General features: G+C 41.5%; 2 protein-coding genes across 6 annotated transcripts; one reads left to right on the top strand and one right to left on the bottom strand.

The window, feature by feature from the left end:
* LOC119745686 lies at positions 1–8,178 on the bottom strand. 3 transcript variants are annotated; one of them, XM_038222218.1, is made up of 7 exons: positions 8,055–8,178; positions 6,299–6,661; positions 5,164–5,367; positions 3,934–4,070; positions 3,164–3,324; positions 2,006–2,123; positions 1–420 (listed from the first exon to the last, which is right to left on the bottom strand). In XM_038222218.1, the coding sequence occupies exons 2-7, from the start codon at positions 6,639–6,641 to the stop codon at positions 175–177; spliced, it is 1,209 nt and encodes a 402-aa protein (XP_038078146.1). In that variant the 5' UTR covers positions 6,642–6,661; positions 8,055–8,178; the 3' UTR covers positions 1–174. The 3 variants fall into 3 exon arrangements, with proteins under 3 accessions (XP_038078146.1, XP_038078148.1, XP_038078147.1); XM_038222220.1 differs by having other exon boundaries at positions 8,086–8,173; XM_038222219.1 differs by having other exon boundaries at positions 7,982–8,115.
* LOC119745687 lies at positions 8,115–22,902 on the top strand. 3 transcript variants are annotated; one of them, XM_038222223.1, is made up of 8 exons: positions 8,115–8,242; positions 15,213–15,303; positions 16,171–16,343; positions 18,181–18,282; positions 18,418–18,489; positions 18,948–19,138; positions 20,343–20,445; positions 21,260–22,902. In XM_038222223.1, the coding sequence occupies exons 3-8, from the start codon at positions 16,174–16,176 to the stop codon at positions 21,426–21,428; spliced, it is 807 nt and encodes a 268-aa protein (XP_038078151.1). In that variant the 5' UTR covers positions 8,115–8,242; positions 15,213–15,303; positions 16,171–16,173; the 3' UTR covers positions 21,429–22,902. The 3 variants fall into 3 exon arrangements, with proteins under 3 accessions (XP_038078151.1, XP_038078150.1, XP_038078152.1); XM_038222222.1 differs by lacking the exon at positions 15,213–15,303; XM_038222224.1 differs by lacking the exons at positions 8,115–8,242; positions 15,213–15,303 and adding an exon at positions 15,982–16,001.
* Positions 22,903–23,587: the final 685 nt, after the last annotated feature.

Raw genomic sequence — 23,587 nt, 5'->3', positions numbered from 1 at the left:
ATCTTTTACATCATGCTAAAGCAGCTAAGCTATTGCATAAAAAACTTCCAAAAAGACAAAGCTTGACACAATATAGCCTCTACTTAACTTCAAACGTGTCAAGGGCAATGAAGAAATGTTTCCATAAAGAGGAAATAAATGTTTTTGAGATCAAACAAATGGACGATTGAGGGTTTATTTCTTTCCAGCATTTGTGCTGTAGACTTCTTTCAGGGCTAACATAAGCCGCACCACAGGCGTCACGAGAGCTGTCAGAATGGGCAAGCTGTAGTACTGCAGGTAGTACGCAACGTCGCGTACCTGCAGCAATCCCATAATGCTCAGGGTGCCAGCTGTCGTCGGGGGCAGGCAGCGGGTTTGCCAGTAGAGCAGGACATTCTTATAACGTTCCAGGTTCAGGTCCAGGAAGACTAAGTCACTCTGGGAGAAACAAATGAGAAATCTGAAATTTAAAAAAAGTAACTACCTCCTCCTATGGACTAAATGGGATGCAGACGAACACTCACAGTAATTGTGGATGCCTTGCACCCCAGTGAAGCAGTTGTTTGTACAATTGACCTATCGCCGTTTGCGAGTTAGCCACGCCCCTTAGACAACCCTACGGAATTTTGTACGTTAAGTTATGTTTGTCTCAGACTCCATTTTGTATATCATGTAATTGGACTATATTCCACAAGCTATGTTGATGCGATTCCACTGCGATAGGTTAATATGCACGATGCTTCCATCAATACTGAGGATTATGGTATTGGGTGCAGATACTCTGTGGGTGCATACCTATGTTCCCCAATACCTATGTTCCCCAACCCTTACCCTAACCATCTAACCCTAACCCAAAGGATTTTGGGGAACATAGGTTTGGGGGAACATAGGTTTTGGGGAATATAGGTATTGGGAAACCTAGGTATTGGGGAACATATATTGAGGAACATCAGGTAGACCCCTATTCTGTGACTGGATAGGACTACCTCCTGGAGTGTTCATTCCCAAACCAAATTCCAAATTGGGGGGGGGGGGACCTCATTATCAAAAAGGAAGTAAAATACATTATTAATATTGTCAAATATAATTTTCATTTTTGCATCAGAAGCCATTATACAAACTGAGACCAGACTTTTCTTAATTGGAATGGATCTGTCCATAAAATTAATCAGTTTTCTCCTTTCCACCTTCTTTGTCAATTAAAAAAAATTAAGAATGCTAATACAGTCGACTTTTGTTAATACAAACACTGTTAATACATATTCTGGTTATAGCAAACATAAAGTCTTGGGTTCCGACTGTGCATTTATGTGCACAATGAATGGGACCGGCACTCCACTTAATACAAAATTGTGATGTAACAAACATTTTGGCTAGGTCGGGCTGAGTTTGTATTAACGAGAGTCGACTGGTGTATTGCCAAAAATAGTCACCTGTTTTCTACAAATTTGGAAGATATTTGGAACATTATCGTTTCGGTTTGCGGTAACACCATGTGGTAATAACTACTGCTTAGAAGATATTTAGTTCTGAAAAGAACTTGTCCTGCTTATTATCAACTTTCGCTAAGTAGTTTTTGTTCCGATAAGAACAGTCCTGCTTTAAGTTCTAAAAGAACTTGTCTTTGGTCTCCAGAACAAAAACTACTCTTATCAGAACAAAAACTACTTAGCGAAAGTTGATAATAAGCAGGACAAGTTCTTTTCAGAACTAATATCTTCTAAGCAGTAGTTATTACCACATGGTGTTACCGCAAACCGAAACGATACCGATACTCCACCATGCAAAGCCTCAAATTTTATATAAGATATAACATGTTATTAGTAGAAAGAAACAGGCCAATTTATCAAAAAATCAGTGTTTCATTAGCCACAGTTTGATGTACTGTAATTATGTGGTTTTATTAACTTCTCTTGAGAGGAAAAAACAAAATAACTTAAATTTGCTTAACAAGTCTAGGTGTCCCGGGGTTTGAGTCCTGGTAGTGTCATCTCTAAGTCAATGACTTATCTCAGACACTCACCAGATAGTTACTCAGCATCTGTACATTAGCCTCCACTCTGGTCTCCAGCTGTTGAGCTTGGCTCAGTAGGTACACCATCAACAAACTCCATGTACCAGTCACCACCAACAGAGACACCCTGCAGGATTTGAAATGTTTTCAAATTTGCTAAAAAAATATCCTAATAAAACTCTGGGCACTTTTCTTGGAGGAAATGCCCAAGTCCAACATTGTGTGGTAATCCAATAATGTTTTCCTGAAATGCTTTCAAATGAAAGTCACATCAGGCTCAGATGGAGAAATTGTTCCAGAGGTTTCAGGTCATAACGCAAAAATCAACTAAAAGCTGCTGTTGGATTTCAGAAGAATTGAAAAGATATTAAGGGTAAGTTATTTACCCAAAGCCTCACAGACTTGTTTAATTCATTAATTTCTGAGAGAGTTAATTAAATTTCTATTGTGAGTTGGAACAGTAGTAAGTATTAGGCAAGTTGTTGCATGATGGTCAAACCACAGGCAAAAATCACATTACAATCTGGGTGCAATTTCATGGCTCTGCTTAACCAGTTCGCGCCGGGATTATTTTTACATTGACCGGACCCAGGCGCGGGATTGTTTTTCACAAACCTCAATGCCAGAAGGTTCGTTAGTCCGAAGATTCGTTAGTCCGAAGGTTCGTTAGTCTGAAGGGCTCAGAAGTCTGAAAATAGAATAAGGTTAAATAATCCGAAGGTTTGATATTCCAAATAGACGATAAAGTTATATAGTGCGACTCGACAATAAGGTTCAGCTGTCCAAATTTCACAACATTGAACATTATTGTAAATTCGGACTATTGATTCTAATGTGCTTTCGAATTAATGAACCTTCGGACTATTGAAAGTTGTTTTCGTTTTGGAGTATTGAATCTTCGGACTAATTAACCTTATTCTAAATTCGGACCACCAAACCTTCGGACAAATGAACCTTCGGATTATTGAACCTTCGGACTAACGAACCCTCGGACTATCGCATCAAATGCTAGGATTAACGAACCTCATTTCATTTTCTGACTAATGACCCCCGGTTATGGGAAAATTGTGCATTCGGATCAATAAACCTTCGGAATATGGAACCTTCGGACTATCAGGCGGACCCCACTCAAACATGTGCATACACGACAACTCTAAACCCACTCACCATATTTTTATCCTGTGTGGTGTCAGACGACTGGAGGTGAACACATTCTCAGCCAGGTAATAAAGTAAGAGTGCAATGCAGATGATGTAGACTACTGCACATATGTGGTACATGCCAAAGATCTTGAGCCACTGGGGGTCAAATTCTATATGTATGGAGTCCTGTGGAGACATGATCAAATATGATTCATTTTTTCTCCTGTTTTAAGACATGTTTTCACACATGCAAAATAAATAAGTTTACTGCTTCATCGTGTCTAAAATATGTGTTTATCTTTAAAAACATCTGTCTAGTCTAGCTGGTCTCAAAACTTTGACAGCTACATGTAGCCATGTTGTCACCTGGTCAGTTTCAGCTGGACAGCTTCAGTTGGTCAGTTTTAGCTAGACAGATCAGGATATTATTTATCAACAGCGAGAGTACTGATGGAAATGTCAAGTTAAAACATGTACTGCTGTTTCCTCTCAGAATCACACACTTGTCTCTCAGAGTAAAGGCCGGTACATACTTCATGTGAATGCGGTGCTAATTTGACGTCACCAAGCATTTGCTACGACATTTGCCGGAGTTGAAATACTTTAACTTTTGAGAATTGGCAGCGCGAAAACTTGTCAAGACGTTACAAATTCGAGTTCGCGTTCGAGTTTGCTTTCGCGCCGAGTTTGAACCGGCCTAATAAGGCACCTCACATGGTGTACCCGCATAGTTATACTCTCCACCATGCAAAGTCTCTAATCATCAACTTCAATTGAAAGGCTCGAACGACATACCATAAGATTGGTGAATGCCAGGTGCCAGCCTAGCACAGACTTGTCCAAGTCCTCCTGACTTGTTGCCTCAATCTTGTTCACGGCACTGAACTTGGCCAGTTGCTTGTTGAAGGACTTGAGTCTGTCTACTACAGCCCCTGGAAATCATAAAAAAGGCAAAAGAAATCTGCTTCATGAAGCCATTCCGATAAGAACAACAGTTCTCTACCAATTTGGTGTGGACAATAGAAATGGAAACATTAGTAATGGAAATCACAGCTTTGACAGCCAACATGAGCAATCCCGGTACACGTAATCTTCCTGCACACGGTGTATCGCATACATCTATCACATACCTATCATATGCCTCTATAGTTCAACACAAATGCCAAATACAGTTAGCGGCCTCATTGAAAACATCATGATCATTCTCAAGAAAAGTTTGAATTTCAATCACACATGTCCAGCAAACGTAGCATCTGCATTGTGTGTTAAAGCTATAGTCCATCATTTGCAGCCATCCGAAAAGTAACTGGCGTAATTATTGTTGAAAAACAACCTTGGTTGAAAGATAGTAAGGGAACTCAACTCCCTGTGAAATTATTCTTTCTGGGAAGCTGTCATTTTGAAGTAATCAACGAAAGAAGGCATTTCCAACGGTGATTCTTAAGAAGCACCGTAGGAAAATTTAAATTAGTAGTTCGTTTTGTTATTCAGCGCAGCGCGCACAAGTATTGGAACGACGCACACGCGCGCGCGGTTGTTGTAATTCGTCGGATCAGTGCGCGACGTCGCGTATAGCTGCAATTCAAAACAATTCAAAACATGATTCAGTAACTTTTGATTTGAAATTGAGATCTTAGAATGCTGTTTTTCTCGGAATGTACAGCTGAAGCTGAGCTGAAACTTCATCAGGTTAGTTGCTCAGTATCCTTCATTAGATTTTGAACTCTTTTGTTGCTTCAAACGAACAAAATGCACAAATTACAAATGATGGACTGTAGCTTTAATTGCCTAGTGTACGGTGAATATAATTTTGGCAATGTCTGCAAATGGATGCCAACGTTTGTCCACGAGCCATGTAGCCAAAGTAGGATTTCCATAATCGATCTTTTGCTCACATTAGCAACTGCACCATGTTATTTCAAATTGTGACAAAGTTCCTTGCTCAAGGACAACATGAGCTTTGGCCCAATGGTTTAAAGACTGAATTAAACCTATGAGTCAATATGATTATGAGTTTGAGCTCACCATGAAGGTGCTGAAAGAGCATGGCGACACCCACAATCAATAGGAGTGACACGGCACTAAGGGCTGCCACCTCTCGTTGACTCAACCTCATATTATCCATCTGTGGCCACAGACTGACGCCCCCACCGACACCCAGGTTGTGCGCCCGTGACTTGGCCTCGTGGTGTTTGCGTTCCAGTATCTTCTGCTTCTGCAACGCTCTGCCTGCAAAAACCAAACCAAATGTCGCATCAACCATCAGTCAAAGCACTTCCAGTATATGCTTATACTAGTAGTGGATTTGCGGAAATTTCGTCTTGCAAAACCATGTGGGAGTTTGATTTTAAAGAAAGGTTGCCCATTTACATTAAATTCCTAATTGAAGGCATAGCGCGTAGCAGCGAGCTCATCATACTACTGACTGCTACATGTACATGCATACGGCAAAATAAGGAGGTTATATCGTCAGCAACACCACGAAGTAACACCCATCTACATACCAGTAAAAACTAGCAATCGGAGAAAACGGCAAGTAAAGTTGAACGCCTTCTAAAACAACACTTTGCGTCAAAACGACAGAGTATTTTCAGTTGGGTTTCTCATTGTGGACACTTGATGAATTTAATTTATTAAATCTGCTGTTTTTCACCCGTTTGTGTATTAATAAACAAGAAATAAGAGAAAAAAGATGAGAGTTAGTTTGTGAAACCGAAAAAGCTGCGAAACTGTAAATTTTCGTTTTCACAAAGTAACACTCTTCAATGTATACAAACATGAGCAAAGTGCAACTTCATATCAGCTCGCGCGCGCTCATACAACTTATTACAAGAAGAGTGTTAGTTCGTGAAAACGTTTTTGCTCACTTATGAGCAGAGTGCGCGCCATGCATTGCAATGGTAAATGGAACTTGAGTGTTACTTAGTGAAAACGAAAATTGTCAAATTGCGCAAAAGTTGCCATGGATACTTTGCGTAATAATTAAAGTAAAGCTCTTGAAGCTTTGAAACTTCATGCAATGGTAGGCCTTGATGAATAATGTTTAAAAATCAAAAAACTAAAAATAAAAAAAATATGGTTTAAACACGGTAGAGTGTTCCTTCGTGGTGTCAGTGACGATATGTTTGCAATCAGTTGCTGAACAGATACATCTTCGTACCAGGTGTCATCCTCAGCTGCCTGAGACTAGGGCTGACATGCTTTTCTTCATCTTCATTGTCTCCTCCAAGAAGCGTTTTCTCCAATCGGTTTCTCACCACGCCCAAAGCACCATTGCCCCGGCCAACTACCGCTTCCTCCATTCCTTGCTTAGGCGGATGACGGGGCGTGGCAAACGGCACTATTTTGGGGGTGCGCTCGAAGAGCGTCTTCATTTTGGTGACATCGACATCTGGGTCTGCGTCAGGGTCACTGCTGTTGTTGTTGGCATTCTCCAAGTTGTCCGTTTTAATTGGACGCAACACATGCCTTCGTCTTGGGGACTGTCGAGGGGCATGTGACATTATGTTAGGAACTCAAAAATCTGCAATGAAATGCAAAACAAAGTATTATGACACAAATGTGAATGCACGTGTAAGAAGCACCAATTCTTAATTCAATATGACAGCCTCTGTTCTGATGGTGAACAGGTGAACATCGGAAAACATACCAGAAAGAATGCTTTAAGTTGCATCCTGACGCCACTTTTTACGTCATATAAAATCTCAATGAAGGTCAGTCATTGCAAAAATGTTGAAAAGATATGAATCTAACACTGAGAAACATTCCCAATTTTGTTAGGAAATACTTTGAAAATATTCTGGACTCTCCATGTAGACTGTGTACACAACCGCTGAAGTGGCGTAGGCCTAGGGCCCTACTACAAAATGTGCATATGCAATTGCATACTCCTTGAACTATGAGGCTCCACGTAGTGGAGCCTCATAGTTCTAGGACTAGAGTAGCAATTGCATACGTCATTACGTGTACATTTTCTACTAGGCCCTGGACCTAGCATGCCTCGGCCGGAAACAGGTCAACTCGTACGCGAGCCAACTCGTACGTACGCAGGACAACTCATACGCGAACAAACTCATATGCGGGCCAACTCGTCGAGCCACTTTGTACACGAGCCAACTCATACGCAAGCCGAAATATGCCAATTTAAAAAAATAAAAATTGAAAGAAAACATGGAATTTTGGAATTAAAGAGATGTCTTTGATGAATTAAAAATATAAACGCAGTGGCTATTGTTACGGCAGCCGTAACGCATTTCCCATTTTCTATCATTACGGTAGACTGCAACTTTTATAAAAACATGACAAGAAAATATAAAATTAGAAGGAAAAAAGTGAATTTGAACGTTATGAAATTCGGACTTTATTTCCCTTTTAAAAAAAATTCTCCAAAGCCTCAGGTTAGAAAAAGAAAAAAATTCGAGTGCAAAACTGAAATTCGAACCCGCAACCTCGCGGTGCAAAATCCTACCCTCTATCGACTGAGCTGTCGCACTACTCGCTAAATCGTGTGGAAACAAATAATTATATACCTGCGTGCGTATCAAAAAAGTATCGTAGAGGGCGCTAAACAACGACTGCCGTACCGATAGCCACTTCGAAATATAAATCTAAATTTATTCATAATTTTGAAATAAAAATAATTGATTAATAAATTCGAAGGGTACATTTATACCTGTACTCCCTAGGCCTATAACATTATTAATTTATTGCTATACCAGTTCAGCCTATGTCTATGATGCGGTTGTGTACAAAGTCTATGGACAGTAATCAGGCAATGACCAAAAAAGGCAATGGCAAAAAACATGATATTAATGATAAATGTCACAGTATAACTTAAGCTTACGAATAAAAATACGAGTTACGTTGGTCTGCTCATCCAAAAATCAATATTATAATATTTTGCTCATAGTTCATACATGTCGATTTCGCTTATTGGACGAAATTCACCATCTCACGCGAGGCCATGGCGGCGGGCTGGATGTTGTTTTTGTAGAGAAATTTGAGTTTCCCTCGCAGTCGCACATTAATTGTTGAATCACCTGTTTAGCCAAAAGAGGGCGCTGTTGGTTGCGGATGCACGGCGGATAAATTTAAGAACGGAGAGGTTTATACCCCGCAAGATTTGAGACCAAAAAATTTTGCACTATGTGCGTGTAGATACACTACACCCTACACCAATAAAGCGCCCTCACAAGGCAGCAGGGATGAAGCTAGATTGATCACGGACAACCTGCTTATGATGTGACAAAACTTTAATATGGAAGCATGCGCATCGGTCATGTAATTCCAGAACACACAGTTGGCATATCCAATCGTGTACCCTCTCTTACGGTCACATGCACACAAAAAGATCTACACTGTCTACACAGTGGTTAAGAGGTCTACAGCATCTACACAGTGCTAAAGAGGTCTACAGCATCTACACAGTGCTAAAGAGGTCTACAGCATCTACACAGTGCTAAAGAGGTCTACAGCATCTACACAGTGCTAAAGAGGTCTACAGCATCTACACAGTGGTTAAGAGGTCTGCAGCATCTACAGAGTGGTTAAGAGTATCTACACAGTGGTTAAGAGGCCTACAGCATCTACACAGTGGTTAAGAGATCTACAGCATCTACACAGTGGTTAAGAAGTCTACACTATCTACACAGTGGTTAAGAGGTCTACAGCATCTACACAGTGGTTAAGAGATCTACAGCATCTACACAGTGGTTAAGAGGTCTACAGCATCTACACAGTGGTTAAGAGGTCTACAGCATCTACACAGTGGTTAAGAGGCCTACAGTATCTACACAGTGGTTAAGAAATCTACAGCATCTACACAGTGGTTAAGAGGCCTACAGTATCTACACAGTGGTTAAGAGGTCTACAGCATCTACACAGTGGTTAAGAGGCCTACAGCATCTACACAGTGTTTAAGAAGTCTACAGCATCTACACAGTGGTTAAGAGGTCTACAGCATCTACACAGTGGTTAAGAAGTCTACAGCATCTACACAGTGGTTAAGAGGTCTACAGCATCTACACAGTGGTTAAGAGGCCTACAGTATCTACACAGTGGTTAAGAGGCCTACAGCATCTACACAGTGGTTAAGAGGTCTACAGCATCTACACAGTGGTTAAGAGGTCTACAGCATCTACACAGTGCTAAAGAGGTCTACAGCATCTACACAGTGGTTAAGAGGTCTACAGCATCTACACAGTGCTAAAGAGGTCTACAGCATCTACACAGTGGTTAAGAGGCCTACAGCATCTACACAGTGGTTAAGAAGTCTACACTATCTACACAGTGGTTAAGAGGTCTACAGCATCTACACAGTGGTTAAGAGATCTACAGCATCTACACAGTGGTTAAGAGGTCTACAGCATCTACACAGTGGTTAAGAGATCTACAGCATCTACACAGTGGTTAAGAGATCTACAGCATCTACACAGTGGTTAAGAAGTCTACACTATCTACACAGTGGTTAAGAGGTCTACAGCATCTACACAGTGGTTAAGAGATCTACAGCATCTACACAGTGGTTAAGAGGTCTACAGCATCTACACAGTGGTTAAGAGGTCTACAGCATCTACACAGTGGTTAAGAGGCCTACAGTATCTACACAGTGGTTAAGAGGCCTACAGCATCTACACAGTGTTTAAGAAGTCTACAGCATCTACACAGTGGTTAAGAGGTCTACAGCATCTACACAGTGGTTAAGAAGTCTACAGCATCTACACAGTGGTTAAGAGGCCTACAGCATCTACACAGTGGTTAAGAAATCTACAGCATCTACACAGTGGTTAAGAGGTCTACAGCATCTACACAGTGGTTAAGAGGTCTACAGTATCTACATGTACACAGTGGTTAAGAGGCCTACAGCATCTACACAGTGGTTAAGAGGTCTACAGCATCTACACAGTGCTAAAAAGGTCTACAGCATCTACACAGTGCTAAAAGAGGTCTACAGCATCTACACAGTGGTTAAGAGGTCTACAGCATCTACACAGTGGTTAAGAGGCCTACAGCATCTACACAGTGGTTAAGAGGTCTACAGCATCTACACAGTGGTTAAGAAATCTACAGCATCTACACAGTGGTTAAGAGGTCTACAGCATCTACACAATGCTAAAGAGGTCTACAGCATATGGTATCCGGTCAACTCGGACCCAAATCAACTAAACTCATGCCAACTCGGACCCACGCCAACTCGGGCCCACGCAAACTCGGACCCACTACCAATTCAGACCACTACCAATTCGGACCCACGACCAACTCGGAGCCACTACCAACTCGGAATCACTACCATCTCGGACCCAAGCACGACCAACTCTCACCCAACAATGATTCAATCATTAGTTTCAGGGATTATAGGTCATCTCACAGTGTTGGATGTATTCTGTAATATATTCGGCTTTTATTGTTTTCTTTTGCTGTCGCTGAGCGGTACTTTATGAGGTGTACGGAAGTTGTTGCTAAACGCTTATCGTTTTGAGCGTCATGAAACTCAACGTGCTTAGCTTTTAGAAACCATGACTTAACCATGGCGGGAATATCTGTATATGAAGTTCAACCAAGAGATGTGTACATGTACATGTATGTAAAGCAGGTTAGGCCCAAAGATTAGGCCTACCATATATCATTTTGTACAGGTTGGTACGGTATATGTTTTGAAGAGCGTCCCGCCAAAGTTGAAATTAATTAGTTGATTACTTGTCATGGGCTGTTTTTGTTGTGTGATGATTCGTTGGAAAGCTCATTACTAAAAATTATCAACTTAATTTGAAAATGTTTGTTCAAGGTGCTACACCCAACTAAACATGTATACACCAACTTTAAATCCCTTTAAAGCCTGGTTCCTTAAAAAATGGTGACCTTAGGCCTGTTGAAGCAAACATTATGTAACTGTAATTGATTAAGAGCACAAAATCATATTTTTCGTTGTGACTGTTGGTCCGCCATGTTGGGGTGCCATGTTGGGGTATTTAATTTTGACTAGGCGTTTGTAATCAAGTTCGATGTTTGAAGACCCTGCGCGCTTATGCCATGCTAACGTAACACTAAATCAATTTTATTCGACACGGCATAAGCACATTTGAAAGAGGCCTTACCACATTGTTTATATTTTTGATCTGTGATGAACGGTAACCTGCCCGCATCCAATTACAGATGTGCACAATGTAGACCTACATATCTTTGACGATCACTACGACGAACGGTAACCTACACATTTGTTATTTTAGGATGTAAAACAAATAGTAACCGAACGGTATTTTTATGTACTAGAGGCAGTGAACGTGTTTCAGTGAGGTCAGAGGATGTTTTTTCAATTGAAATAACTATTTAGGCAAAAAAGTAATTGATTATTTTTTTTTTTATTCACATGCTTTCTTTGATTTTTGTTCTTTTAACGGATTTGTTTAACTGTTTATACTTTTTTTATTTAGTTTTTTATATAGATTCATATGGACCTTTCGTTTTTCTTATAAAGTGTATGCAATGGTGTTGATGTATCTTTTAAATCAAACGTTTTTATTTTTTTCATATTTTTTTGGCACTTGGAAATGGCACGTTTCGTTTATACAAACTGTATGGTAGTTTTATAGTTATTTATATTATTTTTTACCCATCTAGGCTGTTAATTTCATATTCAAAATATGCTCACATTTTGTGGGTGTTTTGAAGTTGGTTATCGTTTAGATCCGTGAATGATTTATATCTTATATTTTATTTATTGACTTTAGTTTTATCCAGTATTCATAAATACCTAAGACAGTTTACGCATTCCTATTGGTCGAGAGCCCGTCACGTGCCCGGTCTTAAACGGATGATAAAGACATGGCTAGCTGGTTTTAAACACTTTTCCAGTGTCACAATAAAATGTGGACTCCTAAAAATCCAGTACCTCTTATCGTTTCATTGGTTGAACGTTCACAATCCTCACGTAGGCATGCGCAACACAACCAGGGAGTCAGAAATTTATAGTTCTAAATTCAAAATGCAACGCGCCAGGTGCGTTCTGCGCGACATCGCGCAGAACATGATACGTGCGCGTCAATCTCCATAAAAGGGTTGTTTTATAAACATCTTACTCGCCAGCTGAACACTCCATTATTTTGCAAGAGGGATGTTTCAAAAAGCATGAAGTGAATTTGTTGAACAAAATCGGGATGGTTTGAACGAATTATATGATTTTTTTACCGAAAAGGTATTTGTGAATGGGAATAAATATGTGCTCCGTCGGTATTTATCACTCTGTTTAAGACCACTTAGAGTCTGGGTGCTGATAATTACCCGAGCCGGAGGCGAGGGTTATTTTCAGCACCCAGACTCTAAGTGGTCTTAAACAGAGTTATAAAAACCTCCAGAGCACACATTTATTCCCTTAGTATATACAAATGAATAATGTTTTGTATGAAAGTGTTTATATTTCAATGTTCATGCTTTCCAATTTTATTTTTCTATGAAGATCTGTGCTGGATGTATTAATTTCGTTACGTATGAAGTTTGGATAAACAATGAAATAACATGAGAAAAATGGCATGAACGATATCACTTAACATATGTGTTAATTTTTTAAAAAAAATTAATAAATAATAAAATACACTTTTAGTAAAAGTTTTACTAGAGTTATCGCATTACAATTACAATGAAAAATTATACTAAACAGCATCACTGTAACACATGTAACTTAAACGGAATGGGGAATGTTTGAAAACGTGCATAATGAGTCCGAGTTGGTTGTGGGTCCGATTTGGTAGTGGGTCCGAATTGGCATGGGTCCGAGTTGGCTTGGGTCCGATACGTACACAGTGCTAAAAAGATGTTGTAGACCTCTTTAGCATTGTGTAGATAGTGTAGACCTCTTTTAGCACTGTTACGCCCCAACTATCGCATCGGTCCCAACTATAGTTGGGCCTGTCCCAACTATAGTTGGGCCTGTCCCAACTGTAGTTCCACAGTCGGGCTGGCCCAACTATAGTTGGGCCTGTCCCAACTATAGTTGGGATGGTCCCAACTGTAAGTTCCACTGTTGGGCTGGGCCATCTATAGTTGGGCCACTCCGATCTTTTTATTTTGCGGTCCCAACTATAGTGTACATGTACATTGTTGTACGATTATAAAACATTCCCTATAACAACTTAGCTGGAGTTACCCAGCCCTGAGTTTTATCATTGGGTTGTCTATAAGGGCTGGAGCGAATTTTTCTCGTAACTTGTAGTATTTGCAAAAAATTTTGGAAAATGTTCAATTTTGTCCCCGTTACACACTAATTGCAACTGCAACTCACCCCAAACTTGCCTGGAATAACCATTACACAGGTCCTTGAAGTAAAAAACGATCCACGATGAAGATTCAGCCTACAATTGCAGTGAAAACAGGAGGAATAACCGTTAACTTGACAACCTTGCTGGATTGGCCATGACCGCCATTGGTTTGTGCACAAAAAAAATTGTGTACAATGAATGGCGGTCGATTAACAGGCACAGAGAGAGCGATCGCTGTCAACTACTCGTTTTTGCCGGCTGCGCTGGCTGTTGGCGCATGACGTCACGCGGAAGCGTAACACCCGATGACTGTTTCATGCACTAATATGAGGTTTACCACTCGCATCACAGCTTTGGTACTGGAACCGCAACCAATAGTGCATGAAACAGTCATCGGGTGTTACGCTTCCGCGTGACGTCATGCGCCAACAGCCAGCGCAGCCGGCAAAAACGAGTAGTTGACAGCGATCGCTCTCTCTGTGCCTGTTAATCGACCGCCATTCATTGTACACAATTTTTTTTGTGCACAAACCAATGGCGGTCCTGGCCAATCCAGCAAGGTTGTCAAGTTAGCGGTTATTCCTCCTGTTTTCACTGCAATTGTAGGCTGAATCTTCATCGTTGATCGTTTTTTACTTCAAGGACCTGTGTAATGGTTATTCCAGGCAAGTTTGGGGTGAGTTGCAGTTGCAATTAGTGTGTAACGGGGACAAAATTGAACATTTTCCAAAATTTTTTGCAAATACTACAAGTTACGAGAAAAATTCGCTCCAGCCCTTAAGTTATAGACAACCCAATGATAAAACTCAGGGCTGGGTAACTCCAGCTAATAACAACTCTAATACACATCTGACTTTACTTGGGACCAATGAAATTATCTATAGGTAGGGACCATCTGTAGTTGGGCCACCGCAATATTTTTATTTGGCGGTCCCAACTATAGTTTACACTTTACATTGATGTACAACTATAAAACATTCCCTACAGCTCTGTTACATGTCCGACTTTACTTGGGACCTTTGACATTAGCTATGGGTGGGGCCCATCTATAGTTGGCCGGCCATGGCAAGCTTTGAATTTTGCAAAATGTTGCTGGACAATAAAACCCAGCAGCTGCAGACAACTCATCCAACTAGGCAGTACCACGTGACCGGCCAGCCTTGCGGCATGCATGCATGCACGACGAATACACGGTGCCAGCGCCGCGGAACATTTAATCCAACAAGATCTATCAAGCATGCATGAAGCATCCGGCGCAACTCCAGTCCCATAGTTGGGACCGATGCGATAGTTGGGGCGTAACAGCGACAATCCCAACTATAGTTGGGCCGACCCAACTATCGTACCACAGTTGGGACAGGCCCAACTATTGTTGGGACCGATACGATAGTTGGGGCGTGACAGCACTATGTAGATGCTGTAGACCTTTTTAGCACTGTGTAGATGCTGTAGACCTCTTAACCACTGTGTAGATGCTGTAGACCTCTTAACCACTGTGTAGATGCTGTAGACCTCTTAACCACTGTGTAGATGCTGTAGACCTCTTTAGCACTGTGTAGATGCTGTAGACCCCTTAACCACTGTGTAGATAATGTAGACCTCCTTAGCACTGTGTCGATGCTGTAGACATCAAAGCTTTGGCACTGTGGCGGAAACTAGTTCCTATTGAGGGATGTTTCGGGTGCTCAGTAGTAAGTAGTGTGTAGCGTGTAGTGTATCTACACGACATACGGTCTGTGAAAAGTGTGTAGCGTGTAGTGTACGTGTATACTACATGACATGCGGTCTGTGAACCTGGTCTCAAATGTTGCATCATATGGAGAGGTTCGTGGATGGCAAAACTTGAAGATAAACGCTGCAAATTGTACGGATATTGTAGACTTTGGTTAGGATTAAACTAAGCTGTAGTCATCAGGTAGGCATAGGCTAGTCCGAGTAACTAGGACTCTACGGATCGCTTTTTAAATATTTGGACATGGTCGGGCGATAGTAGAGTCCGAGATCGATGGCCGGATGGCCCTATTGCGAATATTAAAGGGTTTTTTTGGACCATTTTCACTCGTACCCCCAATCAAAATCGTCATAATGTCACCCCCAAAACGTTCTTCAAACTACCTTATGTGCCCCCTGTAGGCTTCAGTGGGAAGTGAAAATACAAATTGTACTTGTAGTGGTTAGGTTCACATACCTTTGGGAAGAAACGAGAAATTTCACCTTCAATTCGGGAAACATCCATGACATCCTTGTCACAAACGCCTTGTTTGAGGCTACCATTTTGAATTCAGGAAAAGTAGACTTGTGCATGGCTCTGGCTACACTGTTTCCTGGCAAGCATCAGACAGACTAGCCCCACTAGTGTGGCCGCAGAGGTTCAGCGCAGCATACCGCGGCCACACTAGTGGGGCTACAGACAGACCAATCACAGGGCACTTTGATTGGTCACCAATCCTGGTGACTAATCAAAGTGCCCTGTGATTGGTCAGGTGACCAATCAAAGTGCCCTGTGATTGGTCTGTCTGAAGCTTGCTAGCCAGAGCCATGCAGAGCAAGGTAAAGTCTAGACCCGTGAACGCACTGTCTGCAATGTTATTGACGCCACGTTCACGGGTCTAGGTAAAGTCTAGTCAAATATGTTGCTTTATCGATGTACAAAAAATTAACAAAGACTGTCCCACTGGCTTCCTGTGTAGTGGTATCATTTTGGAAGATTTTGAAAGTTTGAGTTTTATGTGCATCATGTAAAATTGTAACAGTTAATGCTTGACTGTTGTACGATATGCAGAGAATGGCGGATACCACTCACAATGAGGTGTTTGATCGTCTGAGTCAGAGCTTCAAGGAGAGCAATCTTGGCCAGACCTCGACCGTTGCCAGCCAGTCTTTACTGAGCACTACCCAGGGAGCGGTCAGTCAGCCAGCAGGAAAACCAGATGAGAAGCTGCTCCAGTACATCAGGTTAGAGTTACTTATAGACATGTCCTTGCAAAGTAAAAGCGTTCCTTTGTCACGATGTCCCTCTTTAACCCTAATCGCCCTGAATCCCTTCAAAATCCTCTGTGCCAAGGTGAAGGAACTTGGAGGATTGAGGTTACATGGCAAAAGTGCGTTACTGATTTCGGAGGATGCACTTTGTCAAGATCTTGGGCCGGACCTTGTGTTGTTTTTGCTCCGCTGTGCATTATGCTTGAAATCCCCCGTACTACTTCAGGATGTCACTGGCCAAGCCTCAACATATTGACAGTCACTGTGGCAGGATTGAGGCTACATGTATATGCTATTTTTCCATGAGGCTACATCCTAGCAAAAAGGCCTAGCTTTTGGGAGTTAGGGACACAGGCTAAAGAAAACAACTGGAACATCCCAGAATTTGCTCCATGATCTCCGATTCACATTCACTCGCCAGAGGCCTTTTTGGTTCATGAATAGCCTGCCCATTTGACTTATCAGAGGGTTCCCACCCATTTTTTTCACCATTACAGCTCCGGATGGCATTGCATGTGGCATCTCACTCGTCACGTTTTGTTGGCATGACTGAATTAAAAGGAACTTCCGGTGAAATCAGATAACTGTTATTCAAGTTGAAATATTGGGATAACCATATTTTGAAATCTGCAATTTCTCGTACCACTAATTGAATTTGGCCAGCCTGAACCCCATGGTGACTGCTCTATGTTCCGACACCCCTATGTTCCGACAACCTAGATTGTGTTACTCCCGGTTAGGGTTAGGGTTAGGGTTAGGGTTAGGAATAGGAATATGTGCAGTCGGAACATAGGGGTGTCGGAACATAGAGGTGTAACCAACCCCATAAGCTCAGTGGTCAATTAAGGCAAGGTCTCGAAAGTCAGAATTCTTGGAACGTTTTACTGGGGAACATCGCCTGTTCCATTTCGGGCGATTCACAATGCAGTGCGCCACCAAGAGTTTGCCATGGAGAGTCCATTTTTTCAAGTTTATGGTCGACAAAACATGACCCATTTAAATGAGTGTCAGTAGACAACTTGAGCTAATTTGTTATAGATTGGGGCATATCGTTCTGCTGTCTTACAAAAAAACACCATATTGATAAAAAGAAAAGAAAATGGCAAACAGATACTCGAATCATACGCTTACGAAAGTACTGACTGGAAAAATGAACAATTTCAAATATCCCGCTGCGAATTTGTCGACCACTGGGAAAAATGAACTCTCCGTGGCAGACTCTTGGTGGCGCACTGCATTGGGAATCGCCCGAATTGGGAACATGCGTTGTTCCCACTGTGAACAGCCCGGGAACGCCAGATGATTCCATAGGGGAATGTTGAATGCCGCAGCCATGGTCCAGTGGTTATGGCGTTTGACTCGTTTACGATGGTGCATGGGTTCGAATCCTGCCAGGAACATGGTGTTTGTGCCCTTGGGCAAGACACTTAACTACAATTGCCTCTATCCACCCAGGAGTATAAATGGGTACCTGTGAGGGTAGAGGACGGAATGTGCGCTGATATCGGCTGCCGTGTGGTCTCGTGGCCTGATGAACGGTGAAATAATTGTAAAGCACTTGAGATTGTTGATGGAAAGCAGTATGTAAGCATAACAATTTTGTGGTGCACCAAAAAATACTGAGAACCAGGCTGTTTCAGTAGGGATGGGAACACACAGTAATCCTAAAAGGAACGTTCCATATGGAATGGGAACGTTCCGACTTTTGAGACGCCCCCCAGATTGCCATGAAACTGGGTTGATTGGGGATACGAGGTTGATTTCCAAATTTGTCCTCGCAAAATCTATGATTCCCTTTCATCATATATAGGTACAAGGAGTGGTTAGATACAGTCAAACGGGACCATGAAGCTGCACTGGAGGCAAGAAGGGTGGTCAGCTCAGCCAAAGACCAAGACCAACTCAATGAAAGGTACCTTAAGATGTCAGATTTCACTTTCAGGTGATAAAATGGTAATTTAGTAACCAAATTTGATGCCATTTGGTGTTTCTGTGAGGTTCTTTTAGGATTAATTAGACATGTAATGTATTTATTATTTATTTTTAGGATTCTGAAGCTCCAACAGGAACTTTTAAAGGAGTCAACAAGCCACTCGCTGAAGGAGCTAGCACTGAGAAGGTAGCTGGCAAACCAGAAGCTTTGTTTTATTTGATTTAAGGCCGTGACGGGTTCCTGGGTACCTGCAACCCGATCGCTGATTACGGGTACCCTATTCCATTTTATCGATTTTATGACCCGAAACTGCCTTTATAAATTTCTACATATCATTTCATAAAGGCAAGCACCCTTTTCTATTGATACTTGCCGATAAATTGTAAGACAAAAATCTGAGTAAAACATCTTTTGAGTCCATTTACCGACAATTGCGATTTACATTAAAAAAATATCTGGTACACTGACTTGCTCAGAATGCTTGGCACATGTAAATTTGAATTCTCCAGACCAAAGACACCAATTCCCCCCTCCCCCCTTTTAGGTTTAATGCATTCACTGGTCCACAATTCAATTCTATTACATAACATTGCTTCAAACTTGTAATGGCCTATCTTTGTTTTTTTCCCTGTCTGCTTTGCCAGACTGCAACTCAGCGATACCTTCCTGCAAATCCTCTTCCCTGCTTCCACCAGTCAGTCAGCCGTTGAGCAGAGGGACAAATTCCGTGACTTGACCTCCAGACAAAGCCAGCTGGTTACAGAGGTCATAGGTCACCAGAAGGTCTGCCAGAGAACGCAAGATGAGTTGGACAGTGTCCGGAAGGAGTGCGTGGGTTAGTTACATTTTGTCGGGTGTTTTCTTCAGTATATTATTTGACTTTCGAAGAATGTTTGGTTCATTAGCTTTTCCAACCTCAAAAACAGCTTGAACAGTAATTTAAAGTATGCTAGGGGTCCACTACAGTGAAAACAATGGGGTGCACTGTAGATAGTTCAGTCAAGCAGCCATGTGTTGTGGCGATTTTTAGCCACGCATGGTCGGCATAGGCCAAGTTTGCACAAGGACTATAGTTGACCAATGGTTAACTAACGTTTGCCCGAACTCTGTCTAGTCGACGGTGGTTGACTACGCTAGTCGACTATTTGGAACCAGCCTACTGGGGTTGGTTGCTTCGCTGGTAACCAATAGCCGCGCGCATTCATAACGCTAGCCCTAATTGTAGTCAAGGAGGATTTTCATTAAAGACAGATGTTCAAAAGGAACTCGAATTTTGAAAATAGCATCTTTAATTCCTGTGATCTGCCTTGCAGTTGAAGTTTACAAAGAGTTCAGGAAGTCTTTTTACCTATATAATTTGCAAAGCATTAGAAGCATTTTGCTGGTGCCTTATTACTTCCCCGGAAGTTACACTTTTCAATGACGGACAATTTATTGAGTCAATCACGTGCAATGTATTCCATTTCACACATTCTGGGCCGTGCCGCAGCCTTTGAGAAGTGTTAAATACCTTTTCGGTAAGAAAAAATCATATAATTCGTTCAAAACATCCCGATTTTGTTCAACAAATTCACTTTATGCTTTTTGAAACATCCCTCTTGCAAAATAATGGAGTGTTCAGCTGGCGTTGCGTTTTGAATTTAGAACTATAAAATTCTGACTCCCTGGTAGTGTTGCGCATGCCTACGTGAGGATTGTGAACGTTCAACCAATGAAACGATAAGAGGCACTGGATTTTTAGGAGTCCACATTTTATTGTGACACTGGAAAAGTGTTTAAGACCAGCTAGCCATGTCTTTATCATCCGTTTAAGACCGGCCACGTGACGGGCTCTCGACCAATAGGAATAGCTAAACTGTCTGAGGTATTTATGAATGATGCATAAAAAAACGTACACATGTATACTAAGTTAAGCATGGATTTCTATCATAAGTGTATGGTAAAATGACCCAAGACTGTAGGACATACAGGTTCGAAAAAGGAACAACATTCACTGAATCTCTGCCAACTTTTTTTGTTTTCTTTTCTTTTATGTACAGAAATCAAGAAGAGGAACAGAGAAGTCATGGGGGAGCTTTTGAAGAAGAATGAGGAAAGGAAACAACAAGCGAGTAGCTACGACAACGAAAAACACCGGCAAGTGTAAGTGGAAACTATGTCAGAATTTCACCCATTGATAAAAAACATTGTCAGATGGTTAAAAAAAAACTTTCATCAAGAAACAAATCAAACAGTGATCAACAGTGATAGGCAAAAATGCAAACCTGTGTAGGGTTCGAAATTAAAATTAGTCTTCATTATAAATACTTGCTTAAAAAAAGTTAAAAACCGTATTGCACACACTAGATTGAAATTAGTGTTGTGCACTATCTGGTTGGATTGACCAGGCCAAACCAACCCGAGACATAGATATAAACCGAGTCCGAACCGAAACAGATCTGAACTCCATAAAACTGACCTGACCCGACCCGACAAAAATTCAAGGAAAACTGACCCGAGCTGACCCAAAACCGAACCGACCCGAAAAACACCTGAATATCTGGCTTGGCCCACTGTGCCCATTTTTGTGCCTGACTTACCCTCGTCGCATGAAAATGCTCGTCTCTCAGTAACTGAATCATACCGTACGGTACTCACAACATGACCTACTGGTGGGCCTACATGTTATAGACTGTGAGTGATAGACCGCAAACCATTTTGGTCGTACAAGGCACAGTGACTGCAAAAAAATATTGCACCTTGTGAATTTCCGAACTGTTTCATTTTTTTTGCGGGGGGGGGGGGGGGTATTTTGCAAACTAACCCGAACTGACCCGACTGAAATGGACAAGCCGACTTGACCCGGTCGGTTTCGGGTCGGGTTCGCACAACACTAAATCGGAAGGCCAATTTCTCAATTTTCACCAATTGAAGGGTTTCACCCAAAAATAATGTTGATTTTTGTTATTTCTTGCAGGCAAGGTGAGATCAAGAGAATCTTATCTCACATCCAGATTGGTCGCAACATCCTTCAAGGGTTAGTCGTTGGTAGCGGGGTGAACTGGGCCGAAGACGAGCATTTCAAGGAATTGATGCTCGATCTTGGAAGACCTGTGCAACTTGAGCCAACAGACGGCAGTACTTAGGTTAATTCTACTGATTTAACTTTGAATATTGACTACTTGAACTCGTGATCAGAGGGCCAGGGATTCGAATCCAGCTGCTGGCCATATGTTGTGTCCTTGGGCAAGCCGCTTCACCCCAACTTGCCTCTCTCCACCAAGGAGTTTAAATTGGTACCGGCATTAGCTGGGGAGTAACCTGCGATGGACCATCATCCCATCCAGGAGGAATAGAAATATTCTTAGTCGTTTCATGCCAAGGAAACTGGAAACAAACGCCGGCCAGATTGACTATACTGGCTCATGACAGTTTTAATATGTAGTACAACTAGCCTCCCTCGGTGATCCATGGAGCATTCCTTTTCCCTCAGTTTTGTCTTGAGGAAAACACAACGCTCCACGGATCACCTCAGGCGGCTAGTTTTGCCACACCGCTCGAAGCAGTCAATGCATGCCCAAGACAGCGGAGATTGCTTTTGCCCTCACGGTCCAAGGAATGGGACAGAGTGTGTGTAAGTTTTCGTTGCAGTCGTAGTCACGGGCAATATTTTGATATATATTGTTGAAAAACACTTTTCCGACAGTTATCTTCCTGGGTCCGCCCTAGTTATGTAGAGAGACCTTTTTTTCGCAAGAGGGGCACTTTTGCTTTTGATGGGCAGTTCAGTGACCATTTTATTCGCGTGAAGAACACTATATTTTTTTAGGGGCCCAGTTTTCCATCTTGAGAGGGGGCACATTTTAATGTTGCAAACGCTTTCGAGGGCCAGTTTTCCATGTCGAGAAGTTATCGCGAGAGGAGCACCATTGTTTTTATTGGCCAGTTGTCCATCTCGAGAGGGGCACAATTTTATTATTGCGAGAGGGGTACTTGTGCTTTTGAGGGATAGTTTTCCATCTCGAGAAGGTTCAAAATCTTGTTAATGCGCAAGGGGTACATGTGTTTTTGAGGGGCAGTTTTCCATTACAAGGGAGAAGACAATTTCATTTGTAGCGCGATCATAATGCTTTCATGTGTGTGTTACAGGGGCAGTTTTCTTTTCATCTCAAGGGGGCACATTAATGACCGCGAGAGGGGCAAGTTCCCCCCGGTTCCGCCGCCCTGTCCCTTTAATAGCAAGCAGAAGGAGTTTAAAGATGCCAAAGTGAGACTTGGTTTTTTTTCTATTAAAAATCCCTTCTGTTTTTCAAAGTCAGGAATTTAAAATACAATTTGAAAGACAAACGGTAGAGGTGAAATCAAGTCATCTTTTTTATTTACATGTACATGTATAATTCTCTTTTGTAAAAGTGTACATATTTTTCTAAATTATATTAAACTCTTAAAAAACCTTTTTTTAAAACCTGTGAAGAAGCAGAACAGATTTCTTTCATATTTCTGAATGGAATAACCGATATTTCAAAGAGAACAGTTATGCAAGAGATCAACGTTAATTGTAAATATGTTGTATACAAGTAATAGTTGCAGTGACCAATAAATATTCTGAGTCTCACAAAAGTTTTGGTATACAAACTGAATATTTTTTTAGCTGAAACACAAAACTGCTTTAAAACCTGCAAATAACAACAATAAATATTGTTTTCTCAACAATTTACAAAACCATGTTGCCATAAACAATACAGATGGGGGTTGTACCAATGCAGGGTTCGACCTTAACTTTTTTGTTCACTAGCCAGCCAGGCTACTGAAACAGACTCTTAACTAGCTCGCAGGCATTTTCACTTGCCCGCATGTTTTTCTTTTATAGTCTCATAAACAATAATGTGCATACATGTAAAACGTGTATCCTGAGGCAATCTTGTCAGTGTTTTTGATAAACAGATCTAATAATTTAACCCTAAACAAATAATAAAATTAGACACAAATCGATACAGGTTTGCTTTCTGAATTTAATGATTTATTTCTTCCTGTCCTTTCATCTTTGCCGTAGCCCAATAATGTTTGACTTGCCAGCCAGGCTACTTAAGGAATAGTTTGACTAGCCTGCCGCTGTTTTGACTAGCATTTGGCTAGCGGGCTACCGCTAAAGTTAAACCCTGCAATGTCAAGATATTTGTCCATACAATCAAAATTGTTAGGACAATAACCTAGATATAAAGTAAAACATGTGAAAAGATTGTCTAAACTTCTTTACAGCGTGCAAGGGAATACGCCCCCCCCCCAAAAAAAAAAACATGTCCTT

Source organism: Patiria miniata, unplaced genomic scaffold (genome assembly GCF_015706575.1).
Source record: "Patiria miniata isolate m_02_andy unplaced genomic scaffold, ASM1570657v1 HiC_scaffold_7, whole genome shotgun sequence".
NCBI classification, from domain to species: Eukaryota; Metazoa; Echinodermata; class Asteroidea; order Valvatida; family Asterinidae; genus Patiria; species Patiria miniata.
This window is presented reverse-complemented; position numbering and strand designations above follow the sequence as displayed.